We start from the raw sequence: 15,296 nt of genomic DNA, 5'->3' as shown, positions 1-15,296 counted from the left end.
ATCAAAATAAAAACATTTTTGACCCCTTGGACCCATTCTAGGTCAATTCATACGTGAAAACCTGCGATTTCAAAGGTTTGGTTGTCTCAAACTCTTATATGTTTAGAGCAGTACCAAATACATGTCAGTGTTGCCGCGTTAAATTAAATAGTAAAAAAAAACCTTGGCAAAATTTTTGTCCTTAAAAATTAAAACGTTACAATTTTTTGACTCTCAAACACAAATACACCTTCACAGGGAAGCTACACCCTCTTGCTATTTGTTGTCACGTGTGTTTAGCGTATTTTTTTTACCTAAGTTTCTTTTTTCTGATTTGGCGCAAACTACTATCAAAAACTCTTCTTCGGTAAAAATTGGATTCATGATTATTTTTAATTTATGAAGATCTATGTGGTTGTGTAAGATTCTGTGTAAGATATATGTGGTTGTGTAATAAATTCAAACACTTAGATTTCATTTTCATTATTCTTGGTAGTCTAAATAAAAATACGAGCTATTGTTCTAGGAGGTGTCTCTAATTACAGTAAATATTTAGATTTTTTAGTTGCAAAATTCCACGCAGCGTGAAATACCGCAGGTGGAAGAAACCTTAACTAAGTTTTGCTGAACATTTAGGCTGTCTCTTTAGTTAATAAAATCAGTGGCTTTTTTTATTAATAAAAATTATTTCTGTATCAAATTTAGTTTATTTTTTATTTCCTTAAACTGAATACGATAATGAAAAATTATGTTGCTACTTTTGGTGATGTGAGATCGTTTCGTCGTCACTGACCGAGGTGGCACGAGGTCATCAGTAAGTATTTAACGTAAATTTGAACTTCATGAGAGAGGTTAAAAAGGGAGGCTTATGAATAGATTGGGGTGGAGGGGAGCTCATGGTGCTGTGTCGGTCTCAGGTGGCCTGGTGCTGCAGTGAGCTGTTGGTAGTAGTAATAGAACTACTACCACTATACGTATTCGTTTTCGTTGGATACAATTAAGATATCCCGCTTTTAGACTCAGTAACACATTCCAATGTGATCTCTTTTGTGTCTTTTTCGTGTTTGGAACAGCTTCATCATTGGGTGATTTTTGACTAATCAGAACACTGAGGACGATTTTCTTCTGACTGAAACAGATTTTTATGAGTCAAATATTGATTATTTGAAAGAAGATGGTGAACTTTGTTAGGGGAAAACGACTAAGTGATAATGCAATGTAGAATCTGGCTGGCATGCGTTAATTGAAAACGAAATCTTCTAGAATCTGCAAAGAAACTGTCGTGGAAAAAAAATTCTGATTGTCTATTCGAAGTACCTATTGTACGTTCTTTCAGTATTGCACCCTATATAGTTCATTTTTGCTTGAAAACTTCTATTTGTTTTAAATAAAGCTATGTCAGCAGAAAAAGCGAAATTTTCACTCTGATCCGAAGAAATAAAATTTTGCAGAAATAAAAACATTTCTTTTCACCAGACGGAACGAAATCCGACTGCCAACGTTAGATTTGACTTCTATTTGAGCATAGCTTCAGTATATAATTTGAAGATTTTTATCTGGAAATAGACTTTCTTTTTTCTCTGATCTCTGGTCAAGGAGATTGATTTGAGTGCTATCGAAATTTCTGTCAAGTTGCACTCCTGTTGGTCGATGGCATAATCCACGTTTTTTTTTAATATTAGTAATGCTATTTGAGTGATTTTATTAGTAATGCTATTTAAGTGGTGTTATTACCCTACATTCTGAGGCATCTCTGTTAAAGAATGAAAATGGCTCAAATTCCTCAATAGTCCATCTTTCAAATAGGAAGCATTTATTTGTTTTAATCAGAACTTTGTTGGCCGGAAAAGTGAACTTTAAATTTTGATTTGAAACAGGAATTAAACGAATATTTCGCCTGAAAGAAGACTTTTTTTTTCATTAGACCACCGCCAACGTGATATTCGAATCTTATCAGAACATAGCTTCAACGCATAATTTTGAGATTTTTTTCTGGAATTGATCGCCCTCTCTCTTCTCTGATCGTAGATCTAAGGAGATTGATGAAACCATTATCAAAATGCTTGGCAAGTTGCACTCTCGTTGGTGGATTAAATCATGTTCAAGCTATTTTATTCTTTAAATACTAAAACTCTAAATTCCAAAAACATCCAAAGGGACCTGGTAACTGGGAAAACAAAACAAATTTAGCAATATATTTTAATCATTCGTACTGAACCAGGCCTAGGAAAAAATAAATAAGAAGTCTACACACCCAATGCTCACACAAAGACAACCGACCTCCGCGTCGCCTTTCAACATTAATAGATCTCGTTTCATTAACAATATAAAAACCAACGCCAACCTTGTACAAATACTAGACAACTTACACTCTGTTAAATATTTTTTTTAATACTATTTTATTTAATTATTTTGGATTTCAATTTTTCTTCTCAAACAAAGTCTTTTTAGGTGTTTTTTAAAGGAATCAAGAGTATGGGAATCCTAAAACCCAATAGGATTATAGTTGTAGGCACACCCCTCAGCAACGGCCAGGCCAAAGCCTGAATGCACTGAGGGGGTGGAAAGAACCAATATGCCCTCCCGATTTCGAACTGCATATGGGTTGACTCTAATCACACGTTGAAACCTGCCAGAAAAACATGACGGGAGATCTTTATGGGAATACTGAAATGCCATTGAATGCAATGAAACTGAATGCATATCCTTCAGCTTTAATAGATGGACAGGAGAATGTATGGTGGACTGGAGATCTTCTGTTGCTTTCAGCTGGAGATTACGGATGGGCGAAAGTACAGATGGAAAAGTAGACATCCAAGTGGATGGACAGTAGTATAGATAAGGATAGATAAGAGGTCAGTATAAAAGACGGAGAATGAGAATACAAAAAGGAAAAATTTGCTTAAGTTTTTGCAGTATTCCCAGTCTTATTGAAACCTTGACTCTTATCATCTGAATATACTGCTTAAATGTTAGATTTTTTCCTATAGCTGGAAGCTCCCCTATTGTTGGGCAACTTTTACCTATGCTGGAAAAAATATGCAAGCATGACTTTAATTCGGAGCTGAAGAATAGTGTCAAACCAATGATAAATTTTTCCGCTCATTGTTTGTAAGTCAACTGGGGATTATTCATATGTGTCCCGATTCCCTAAGTACTGTGACCAGCAAATGGGATCATTTCTTCATGCTTATTGAATGCAGCTATTGGTTAGATTCGACATTGGTATACCTGAAATAATCCGCAGCAAAGTTTTGGCGATGTGGTACAAAAAGCCGCTAAGGGTCATTGGTGTAAATAAAAAATAGTAAAGGTTCAAGAACTGAACCTTGAGGCGCTCCGTAAGCGATTGGAAATTTGCCCTGTGCTTTAGCAGCCTTAGAACGTATTGAGGCATGAGTGAGACATTTGAAGAGGTGAGGCATGAAGAAAACCATGACAGTTCTTCCCCACGAACTTCGCGATGAGACAGCTGAATTTCTAATATATGTGATTTTGTTCAAGCAGTTGTGATTAAATGAAGCAATAGCATTAAGTGAATGAGATTTGTTTCATTCAGGAATGAAAAAACTTGAGTTTCTCCAATAGTTAATCTTTTAAACAGGAAGATTTTATTTGTTTAAAGAAAACCTTTCCTGTTGGAATTTTGAGCTTTCAACGTCATCCAAACCAGAATCGAACCTTATATTGACGAAATGGACGTTATTTTTGGTCAGACGGTGTGGAATCCTGCTCTTGACTTCTATCAGAATATAGTTACAGCGGAGATTTGAAAATATTTTTTCCGTCTGAAAATAATCTTTATTCTTCAGTCTTGGATCTTAGATTCCGCCAACTGGTGGAGGAAATAGTTACTGAATTTCTAATATTGAGTGATTTTTATCAATGATGCTCTTTAAGCTATTATCGTTATAGCAAATCTGTTATTCATAAATGAAAACTCAACGGTGAGTACAAAAAATGAAATCAGGAAAGAATGACATAGTATTAAAGGAGTAAGATCTTAACAGTTTGATTGGCCAAGAATTTATCTGTTATTGAACATTATTCATGTACTCAAATCTTATGGTTTCTCTAGATATACAGCTTGTTCGGATCATAATTCACCAATGAATTTATAAATAAACATCTTTTGGCATCTTAAAAGATAGGTGTTCTGTGTGTATCGTGGTTAAATGGTCGTTCGGTTAACACATATTAAAAACAGGAAAACCACGTTCCAGGATACCATGTCGTGAAAGCCTGGGGGGGGTGAGATATTTTGGCTTGAAATCGTTCGATTTGTTGCTACAACTGCCTACTAGCAAGTTATCTTACTTTTTTCTTCTTCTTTTTTTTTAACTAAAGGAACGCATTTTCCCTTTCTCGTGCTCCCTGTGACCTCACATAATATGCATGGTAACCGGCTTGAAGAAAGAGCTAAATATAGTTTAGAATTTTCCTAATTTTGTTACTGTTCAAATAATTTCTAGTAGGAATGTCTCTCAAGGAATTGTATTGTTTTTGCTAAGGCCATACTCAGTACCAACATCCACCACCTCCCCAAAACTTGAAGTGGCTATAAAAACGAGCTTTCTGGTTGTTTAATTAAGACTTTTAAAGTTATTGACTCCCCCCCCCCGAAAAACTGTTAATCTCCTCTCCCAATGAATGTCAGGAATACTACTTTTTCAACCACTAACAAATCATTGTAGCTTATTCCATCCAAGGCTAACACATCTATGCAAGTTTTTATCAAAATTAAAATAATTTTGGAGGAAGAAAAAACGAGAACAATTCCAGGCAGTGAAGAAAAAACATTTTTTTTTTCACTGGCTGCAATTATCCTCATTTTTTTATTCTTCAAAAATAATTCTTTTCATTTTTTTATGTACAGTCAATGGTCTTAGAAATTGTTTGGAAGATACCATTTCCTTTTAAGTATTTCTTATGATCTATTTCCATCCCATTCAGTATACCAATCCGCGTTCTGCTTATCGTTTTGCCTCAGAGTGATCGGCAAAATGTACAGTATTTGACATTCTATCGTGAGGTTGTTCTATAGTAAAAAGTTCTCTAACCATCTAAACCTTCCTTGCCTGTTAAAGTGGAATTAAACCTTATTTTTCGTAAAGATTACTACTTGAAACCCTTTATGCTTATTTTCAGCCCTCGTCTTTATGCTTCGTACGTTTAAAACTTTTGCGAGTTGACACGTTAAGTAGTTATTGTGTTTAGAGGTATCTAATGCTCTGTGACTCTGAATTGTAGGTGCCTCAAAAGGCTCAAGAAGATATGTAAGACTGAGTAATTGTCTAAGGGTAGTTTTATCAGCTTGATTGACTGACCATGTATCAAACAATAAGCTACATAATTTCTTAGATCACAAAACCTTTCCACTCATAATTAGACAAAGAAAGAAATCTTAAGAAAAACAGAAGTGCCTATGGCCAGTAAGAAGACAAAAAAGAAAAACATTGACACAAATATTTGCATGAATCATAATTAGGTTTCTTCGGCGTTGACGCTATCTATAGCTAAAACGAAATAAATCAAGGCGTTAAAATTGTTTATTAAGATAGTACTACTGCTACTACTAACAACTTAGTGCAGCATCAATCAGCCTGAGGCCAGCACAGTTACGCTCGCTCTTCCTCCGTCCCAATCTATTCAAAGCCTCCATCTTTACACCCTCCCAAGAAATCCCTATTTTCCTTAAATCTTCTCTTATGACATCCTCCCACCCTGTTTGGGGACGACCTGAATTTGTTTGCCCCTAAACGGTTGACCGACGAGGACAATCTTTGGGTATCTGTCAGTGGGGTAGAACCATGTTTTTTGTGCAACTTAATATTTGGGATACGGTCAGCCAGTCGGGTACCCAAAGCAATCCGTAGGCAATTTCTCTGGAAAACTTTGACAACTCTTCCTCCGTTTTTTGGTGCTTTCACGCTTCAGAACCATACTTGACCACTGTCATCACTATAGTTTCCATAATTCTAATATTAACCAAGAAAAAAGTATTACTATAGTGAACATTAAAAAACTAAGTTTCATTCAAATACTTAGGGGTGACTCCGCTCAATAGTAAGTGAAACTAAAAAAAAACATAATTTTGATAGCAATAGATGCATCAAAAGAATTGGTTTTTTATGCTTATTCAGAATATGTAAAATTCATTAAGTTTAATGTTACCCATCTGAAGCTACGAGTCTAAGAAAATTTTCCTGATTTTCGAAGAAGAGGGAACAGCCCCAAAAGTCAAGCGATCTTAATGAAAGTCATGCCGTCAAATTAAGCATATTAGAAAACCCTACTGTAGAGATTTCAAGCTCCCGTCTAAGAAAATGTGGAATTTTGTTTTTGTTTGCAAGAAAAATGACCACAGATACGTATTAATTTATTTACTTTTTTCCTTATAGTGATCGTATCGAACCAGTGGTCCAAAGAGATCGGGAATATGCTGATTCTAACGCAAATCAAAAGTTCTAGTGCTCTTTTAAGTGACCAAAAAGATTGTAGGGCAACTAGTCTCCCTCCCATGCCATTTTTCCCTAAATACATCCGATCAATTATTTGAGATAGCCATTTGATTCAGCATAATTGATAAGTCCAATAAATATGTCTTTGGGGATGATATAACCCCCATAGTCCCGAGGAAAGGGCTGTAAGTTATTCACTTTGCCCATTGTAAACATGCTATTTATTATTGGAAATTTACGGAAAAGATTTGGGTTGGAATTTCATTCGTGGGGAGGGGATTCCACATGGAGAATTTTCTTTAAGGGGGACAGGTCCAGGGGAAATTTTCCAGAAGAAATTATACACGGGGAGAAGGGGATATCTGTGCATTATTTAAAAAATGATGACAAATTAAATAAAAAAAATATATTTTCTCAACTAAAAGTAAGTACAACATTGAAACTTAAAACGGACAAAAATTATTGCATATATGAGAGAAGCTGCCTGTTTTGCAATCATCTCTCTCTCTCTCTCTACGCTAAAGTTTGACCTTTTGCCTAAATTTTTTAAGAAAATACTCGAACACAAGGGCCGCTGAATTTGAACGAGATGCATTTTTGAAGAACTTTAAGACGTTGGCCTAAAGAATAAGGGTATGGGAAGGGAAGCCCCCCCCTCATATACCGAATAATTTCTGTTTGTTTCAAATTTTAATATTGCTCCTTTCTTTCAGGTGATTTTTTTTCTTTGCTTAATAATCATGTAAAGAACTAAGGACATGTTGGTACATATCTCAATTTACTGAAGTGTTTTTTTCTAATATGATCTATTGTAATCATATGATATAATGTAATATACAATGATATAAGTACGTTATCTCGACTCACTTGTGCACACTTCGTCTAATTGTATGATTCATATCTATGAATTTTCCGCTATTAAAATGTAGACTTAATGTATGCTGGAATATATGATCTGCAAGAGTGAATTTACCCTGGTTAAAATTAATTTTCTGTGATTAAAACTATGAGACTATGATAAAACTGTTGTTATTCAAAATAACTTAATATGATCAAAAAGGCAAGGACTTAATGGATATTGAAACATGGTGATTCCCAAGCGCACACTAAGGTATTTCGCCCGTTTTCGAAGTGTATTTCGCCTGTTTTTGCCTGTTTAGCAATATCTTCGAATGCTTTTACTGTATAGAATTTTGTGCTGTGTTATAAATACTTTCTTGGATCACACTGACTTTCTATTTACAAATTTGAACAAGTAAAAATATAGCAAAACGTTTGTTTTCATGTCTTAAAAAAATCATTTTTTTTTCCATTGATAAAGGCTTCTCGATGTTAAGTCGAAATTTTTGGATTTTTTACTATTATAAGTTATTTTTTTTCGTTTTTGTCACCTACCTTATTTAATATATTACGCCTGTTTTTTTTATATTGTCATTGGTTTAAATTAGTATGTTGTGTTGTCATTGGGATTTTGGTTCATGCGACGGATAATGTGTAACCATTGATGATTGTGAGGATATGGAAAGCAATACAAACTAATGATGCACCTGGCATTTCTGAACCGAAATATAGTTATTGCAATGCAATAACCATACCTACAGGATATCTCCTGAATCCTATAGGTCTACAGTCCCAAAGTGTGTACGAAACTCATGACAGTGGAAAATGAAACCAGAAAAAGAAAAAAGGAAAAAAATCGAGGAAAAATGAAAAGAAAAAGGAAAAAAAATAATAAAAAGCTTTTCAGTGTTACCTAACAGAATTCCAAATCTATCTACGCTTTTTGTTCACTCTGTACTGGTAGCAGCATTCGATAGCGAAGCTGTTGCCTATGGGACTTATTACTTATTACCTATTAATTTATATTTTATTTTCTAATTATATCTTTAATTATATTTTAGTCTATGATTTGTTTAGTTTAGTTCATGGTTTGTCATGTTTTAACCCCCCCCCCCATGGTGCCATTAGCTCTTCTTGAATATTCCACTCCTGTTAAGGCCTCAAAGATTTCCTTCTGTTCAGTTTCCTATTCCCTTTGCACCTTCTTTTTCTAGATTTAATATACTAAAATTGCTTGGGTTGATAGGCGTGCATATAGCCGAACCTTTGAAATAGGATGGGGGGGGTAACTTTTCAGGTTGGGGTTTTAACACTTGAGATAAGTCCATTCTTCGGCCACAATTTTCATTGAAGGGAGCGTCTCCCGGAACAATCTCAGGAGAATAGTCTCTCGTAATTCCCACCTTCGTGCAGATGTTTTTATGCTGCTTCTATAAAGGTTAAATGTACGGATCTTTTAATCTACCGGCAGTAAATTATCCTCCTTCTATTTTTTTTATTTTAGCATATTTTTGGTAGAAGTAGCAGAATAAATCACGTTTTATTTTTCCCTGTTCAATATTTGGAGTTTTCAAGTCATCTGCCGTAAGATTCTTTACTTTTTTTGTGTTTTGATGAATTTGTGTCAACTTATGGGACAAAAATTGGCATGCAATCGTTAAAATTTAACTACTTTGTCATTTGTACCTGTATTATAGCGCTATTGTAGGGGCAAGGGGACCAATCAAAACTTTTCCCTTTGTATGTAGTTATTCTCGCTAAGCTTGTCAAATAATTAGACTTCCTACGACTTGAAATCTTTATAACGGTCTATTGTATATCTATAATTGTGTAGGCTTTTAATATTAAATTGTACACTTATAACATATATATAAATATATATATATATATATATATATATATATATATATATATATATATATATATATATATATATATATGTGTGTGTATATATATATTTATATATATAAATAATATATATATATATATATATATATATATATATATATATATATATATATATATATATATATATATATATATATATATATAATATTGGTTAGATACCTCCTCCCTTCCAAACTCTGTCCACTCTAATCTTCTTGCTGTTTGTCACCATTCGATGCATCGAGCGACTTCTAACAACTAACCTCTCCCCACCAGCACCACTCGATTCTTAAACTTTTGCTGCCAGAGTGGATCGAACAGTACAATTCCCGATCTGTTTTTGATTATATGCAAAACAGAAAAATGCAGCGCTTTATATAATAGGCTTCGGATTCGATATGATTAAATCATGCAGATTTGATATGATAATGTTTTTCAGTGATATTGAAGTAGCTCGATCCCAACCACCGAAACATATCGAGATTCTTGCTAAAGAAATCGGTCTCCTCCCCAGCGAAGTCGACTTGTACGGTACTACAAAGGCTAAAGTGAAGTTATCAACTTTGAATAGAATAGGCAATCGAAAGTCGGGAAAGTATATTGTCGTCGTTGGGTAAGTTCTTATCATCTTTTGGAGGTTTCTACCATCGTTAAGTATGTGAATAATCCACAAGTTCAAGCGTTGTATTGAATTTGGCTGAATGTTTTATCTTACAGGGAGAACTTTAACTGAATTCGGCTGAATTTGTTATTTCACAGTAATAAATTAAAAAAAATGCCAGGGACTCTAGAAGCCTACGTTTGTCCATTACATTAATGACGACGTTAAAACAAGTCATGTAACTTGCACAGCATATCAAAGAAGCCAGACTTATGCACAGGCATCAAAAGCCGATAAATTCTACGATAATTAATATAAAATATAATAAAGTACAGGGTGACCCAAAAAGATTCGTACCCATATTTTATTCGATAAAAAATCCGTTTTTTAACAAATATCCTTTCTGTTGCAGGACATAAAAGGTGAACCTTTGGATGATCGTTTGGAGCTATAGTTGCCCCAAACATGTCTTGGACCAATCAGCAGAAGATATTCTCCCTGGAGACCTCTTTTGTGACAAAATCATACCAGAGTGTACAAATTCAGTTTCGAAAACTTCTCAATTGTCGCAACTTATTTTGCGACCTATTTTGGACGAATGTCTCCAAAATAGTTGTGGACTTATGTTCTAAAGCCACAGGGGAACTTATTCAGGCTGGAAAAAGAGGAAAATATTGCTGCAGTGAGGGACTCAGTAGGATGCAACCCTAGGAAATCAGTGCATAGACGCAGCCAAGAACTCGGAATGACAAGGGAGTGCAAGGACATGCAAGGAATGCAAGGACAGAAGAAAAAATTGCTGCAGTAAGGGACTCAGTAGGACGCAGCCCTAGAAAATCAGTACGTAGACACAGCCAAGAACTCGGAATGACAAGGGAGTCACTGTGGCGTGTTCTCACGTTTAATTGAACAGAGTAGTCCCTCACTACAGCAATGTTTTCTTCTTTTCTTGCACTCTCTTTCCTGCCTGAATAAGTTTCCCCTGTGGCTTTAGAAATAAGTCCACTACCGTCCCATGCTCACTGAATTTCGTAACCCAAGTAACACCTTTCAGGTCCTGCAACACAAAGGATATTTGTAAAAAAATGGATTTTTTATCGAATAAAATATGGGTACGAATCTTTTTGGGTCACCCTGTAGTAAAAGAAAATTTAGATGTTATAAATACACATTAAAATCAGAGAACTTTTACTATGGTTAATAGTATATATACACCACTAACTATATTATACTATATATATATATATATATATATATATATATATATATATATATATATATATATACAAAAATATATTATATATATATATATACATATACACACATATATATATATATATATATATATATATATATATATATATATATATATATATATATATATATATATATAAATATAAACGCAGACAATTTAAGGCTTTTCTTGGTGTCATGAGGTCCAAATGGACTTTAAATTAGAAGTAGTGCCTTTGCAAAAATACGTTTTTTTTTATCGGACCTTTAACTTTTGGCTCCTCTTGTCTTTTGTCATTATAAAAGACAAGCGCCCAAAATTTGTTTCTTTTAATTGTTCAGGTGGTGGGACAAAAACTTCTTCTTTTGCCTCGACTTGTCTTTTGTCATCATGAGAGACACATCGTCGAACCTTTGTTTCTTTTAATTTTTCAGGTGGTGGGACAAAAACTTCTGTTTCAACGATTTAAGTATTCCAGGTTTTTTATTTTCAAAGGTATTGTAAACGTTGATGACCTTATCCATGTCAAAATCTGAAACCTGATCATTCTCGCTATCATTTTCAATTTGTTTGGTTCGTTTTACCTCGGCTTGTCTTTCGTCATTATGAAATGCGTATTGCTGAACCTTTGTTTTTTAACACAGGTATGGTACGCATTGATGACCTTGTCCATGTCAGAATACCAGATCCAAACATCATCGTTATCATTTTCAATTTTGACATGTTTCGATTCTTGCTGTCTTCGTCGATTTTCATTAACTTGCTCTCATGTTCGGTGTTGCATGTCTTCTAACCGTGCATGTCTTTGCTCTTTATTTTCATTTTTGACTTACTCAAATGCTCGTTGTCGCATCTCTTCTAATCACATGTAAGGTTTCATGGAAACCAGTTTTTGATGAGACAGACGATGCATCCCATGCATTTGATATTTTTATGAATATTCTCCAGCCCATATATGATAAAACATGTCCACTAAAAGTGTTGAGGAATACAAGGGAATCACCGAGAAAGCCCTGGTTACATCAGAACTTACTCAGATGATTAAGAAGAGGAATCTACTGTATCAGTCACTTTTAGATTGCCAAAGTGCTGATATGTTTGAAGAGTTCAAAAAATAAGAAATCAAGTGAATACATTACGAAGATCTTGTGTCAAGAGTCACTATGAATTGAAACTTGGGGAAACAAAGGGGGACTCAAGGGGAACATGGAAGGTTTTGAGAGAAGTGTTGGGTAATGACAAAAAGAAAAATACACCAACTTCACTAATTGTGGATGGAAAAGTCTACGAAGGCAAGCAGAGCATTGTGAATCACTTTGGTGCCTACTTCTCGACGATTGGTGTAGTGGTTCAAAAGGAAGACCAGCCACTGAGTCAAGGAACAAGTGAGGAAGCTTTCATTGATGATAGAGGCCTGGGACTAATAATGGAGGCCGAAGAAACGAATATGCAGGAGTTGAAAGAAATTGTAAATAGTATTAAGTCCAACTCTTCAGGTAGTGACGGCATAAGCCTTAAGACATTCAAGCTTATTACGGTTTATCTCCTACCATGCCTTGTTTACTTGATTAATTTATCACTGAAATCGGGAGAACTCCCGCAAAAGCTTAAAGAGGCGCGAGTGATTCCTCTTCACAAAAGTGGCTCAAAGACTGATCTGCCTAACTGGAGACCGATTTATCTGCTGTCGGTTTTCTCGAAGTTGTACGAAAAAGTTATGCATAAAAATCTTTGTGCACATTTAACAAAACATGGTGTTTTGAGTGATAGTCAGTTCGGATTCAGGAAAGGACATTCTACTGTTCATGCTATGCAGCATTTTCTTGATTTTCTCAATACATCAATAGAAAATGGTGAAATGACTTTATCGGTTTTTATAGATTTTAAAAAAGCGTTTGACACGGTTGATTTTGAAATTTTAATTGATAGGCTAAGGTCACTTGGAGTCACAGGTAGTATTTTAAAGTGGTTTGAATCTTATTTGATAGGGAGGTCGATACGTGTATGTTTTGATGATGTTATATCTAATAAATTTTTTATAAGTTGTGGTGTTCCGCAAGGTTCTGTTTTGGGTCCCTTATTATATCTTGTATATGTAGATACTATGCGGTTTTATGTTCCGGGTGTTGTTAATACTTCTTTCGCTGATGACACGGTATTTTCAGCTGCTGCAAGAAATGCTGATGATCTTGTGGAGAAAATTAATCAAGCTTTAAGTCATCTTTTAATTTTTACAAAGATTAGCCGTTTATCAGTGAATGTTTTAAAAACTCATTATATATTGTTTAGTAGGAAAGGAAGTCCAGTTGATTTAAATGGAGAAATATTTCTTTGTAATAGGCCATTGAAACAAGTTGCTGTGGTGAGATACCTTGGTTTCCAGCTTGATCAAAATCTGAATTGGAAAGCACATGGTGATCAGGTGGCAGCTAGGGTATCTAGAGGGTATCTAGAGGGTAGGAAATAAGTAAATAATTTAAATGGGATGGCTTATTGATTTGTCTTTTTAAGTATGATTTTTTTTCTCTCTTCTTATTCTTTGTTTTCCTGTTGTTTTCTTTTTCCTACTTTTTTGTTTCATTTCGTTTCATATGTTGTTGGTATTGGTGCTCATTAATGTTTATCAGCCACTACTAACAAGTCTTTAAGTTTCTAAAGTGGCTGGTGTGGTTTTTTGTATATTGATGATATGTATAATAAAAAGTGTGTCTCTCTCTCTCTCTCTCTCTCTCTCTCTCACACATGTTTCTCTGCTCTTCATTTTCATTTTTGAGACGCCGAAGCTGTTCTTCTAGCCGCGTGTGTATTTGCTCTTCATTTTCATTTTTAACTCGCTAATATGCTCGGTGTCGCATGTCTTCTAATCCCGTATGTCTTTTCTCTTCATTTTTGACACGCCGCCGCTTTTCTTCTAGCCCCGTGTGTTTTTGCTCTTCATTTTCATTTGTGACTCGCTCACATGCTCGGTATCGCACGTCTTCTAACCGCGTGTGTCTTTGCTCTTAATTTTCATTTTTGACACGCCGAACCTGTTCTTCTAACCGCGTGTGTATTTGCTCTTCATTTTCATTTGTGATTCGCTCACATTCTCGGTGTCGCTTGTCTTCTAATCCCATATGTCTTTTCTCTTCATTTTTTATTCGCCGCCACTTTTCTTCTAGCCGCGTGTGTTTGTGCTCTTCAGTTTCATTTGTGACTCGCTCACATGCTCGGTGTCGCATGTTTTCTAACCGCGTGCGTCTTTGCTCTTAATTTTCATTTTTGACACGCCGAAGCTGTTCTTCTAACCGCGTGTGTATTTGCTCTTCATTTTCATTTGTGAGTCGCTCACATGCTCGGTGTCGCATGTCTTCTAACCGCATGTGTATTTGCTCTTCATTTTCATTTTTGACACGCCGAATCTGTTCTTCTAACCGCGTGTGTATTTGCTCTTCATTTTCACTTTTAATTTGCTAATATGCTCGGTGTCGCATGTCTTCTAATCCCGTATGTCTTTTCTCTTCATTTTTGACACGCCGCCGCTTTTCTTCTAGCCGCGTTTGTTTTTGCTCTTCATTTTCATTTGTGACACGCTCACATGCTCGCTGTTGCACGTCTTGTAACCGCGTGTGTCTTTGCTCTTCATTTTCATTTTTGATACGCCGAAGCTGTTCTTCTAACCGCATTTTTACTTTTAATTCGCTAATATGCTTGGTGTCGCATGTCTTCTAATCCTGTTTGTCTTTTCTCTTCATTTTCATCACACCGCCGCTTTCTTCTGGCCGCGTGTGTTTTTGCTCTTCATTTTCACTTTTAATTCGCTAATATGCTCGGTGTCGCATGTCTTCTAATCCCGTATGTCTTTTCTCTTCATTTTTGACACGCCGCCGCTTTTCTTCTAGCCGCGTTTGTTTTTGCTCTTCATTTTCATTTGTGACACGCTCACATGCTCGCTGTCGCACGTCTTGTAACCGCGTGTGTCTTTGCTCTTCATTTTCATTTTTGATACGCCGAAGCTGTTCTTCTAACCGCATTTTTACTTTTAATTCGCTAATATGCTCGGTGTCGCATGTCTTCTAATCCTGTTTGTCTTTTCTCTTCATTTTCAACACACCGCCGCTTTCTTCTAGCCGCGTGTGTTTTTGCTCTCCATTTTCATTTGGGACTCGCTCACGTGCTCGGTGTCGCATGTCTTATAACCGCGTGTATCTCTGGTCTTAATTTTTATTTTTGACACGCTCTAATTGTCGTTTTCGCATATCTTCTAAACGCCCATGTCTTTGCTCTTCATTTTCATTTTTGACATGTATTTGGA

At 35.4% G+C, this 15,296-nt stretch overlaps 1 protein-coding gene across 2 annotated transcripts in view; it reads left to right on the top strand.

The window, feature by feature from the left end:
* LOC136026287 (C-1-tetrahydrofolate synthase, cytoplasmic-like) overlaps positions 1-15,296 on the top strand; it is a 98,043-nt gene that overhangs the window by 28,259 nt on the left and 54,488 nt on the right. For both annotated transcript variants that reach the window (XM_065702688.1, XM_065702687.1), the window contains exon 7: positions 9,607-9,780. In XM_065702688.1, the coding sequence (XP_065558760.1) occupies positions 9,607-9,780 (174 nt within the window). The remainder of the gene's footprint in view (positions 1-9,606; positions 9,781-15,296) is intronic.

This window comes from Artemia franciscana, chromosome 4 (assembly GCF_032884065.1).
Source record: "Artemia franciscana chromosome 4, ASM3288406v1, whole genome shotgun sequence".
NCBI lineage: Eukaryota > Metazoa > Arthropoda > Branchiopoda > Anostraca > Artemiidae > Artemia > Artemia franciscana.
This window is presented reverse-complemented; position numbering and strand designations above follow the sequence as displayed.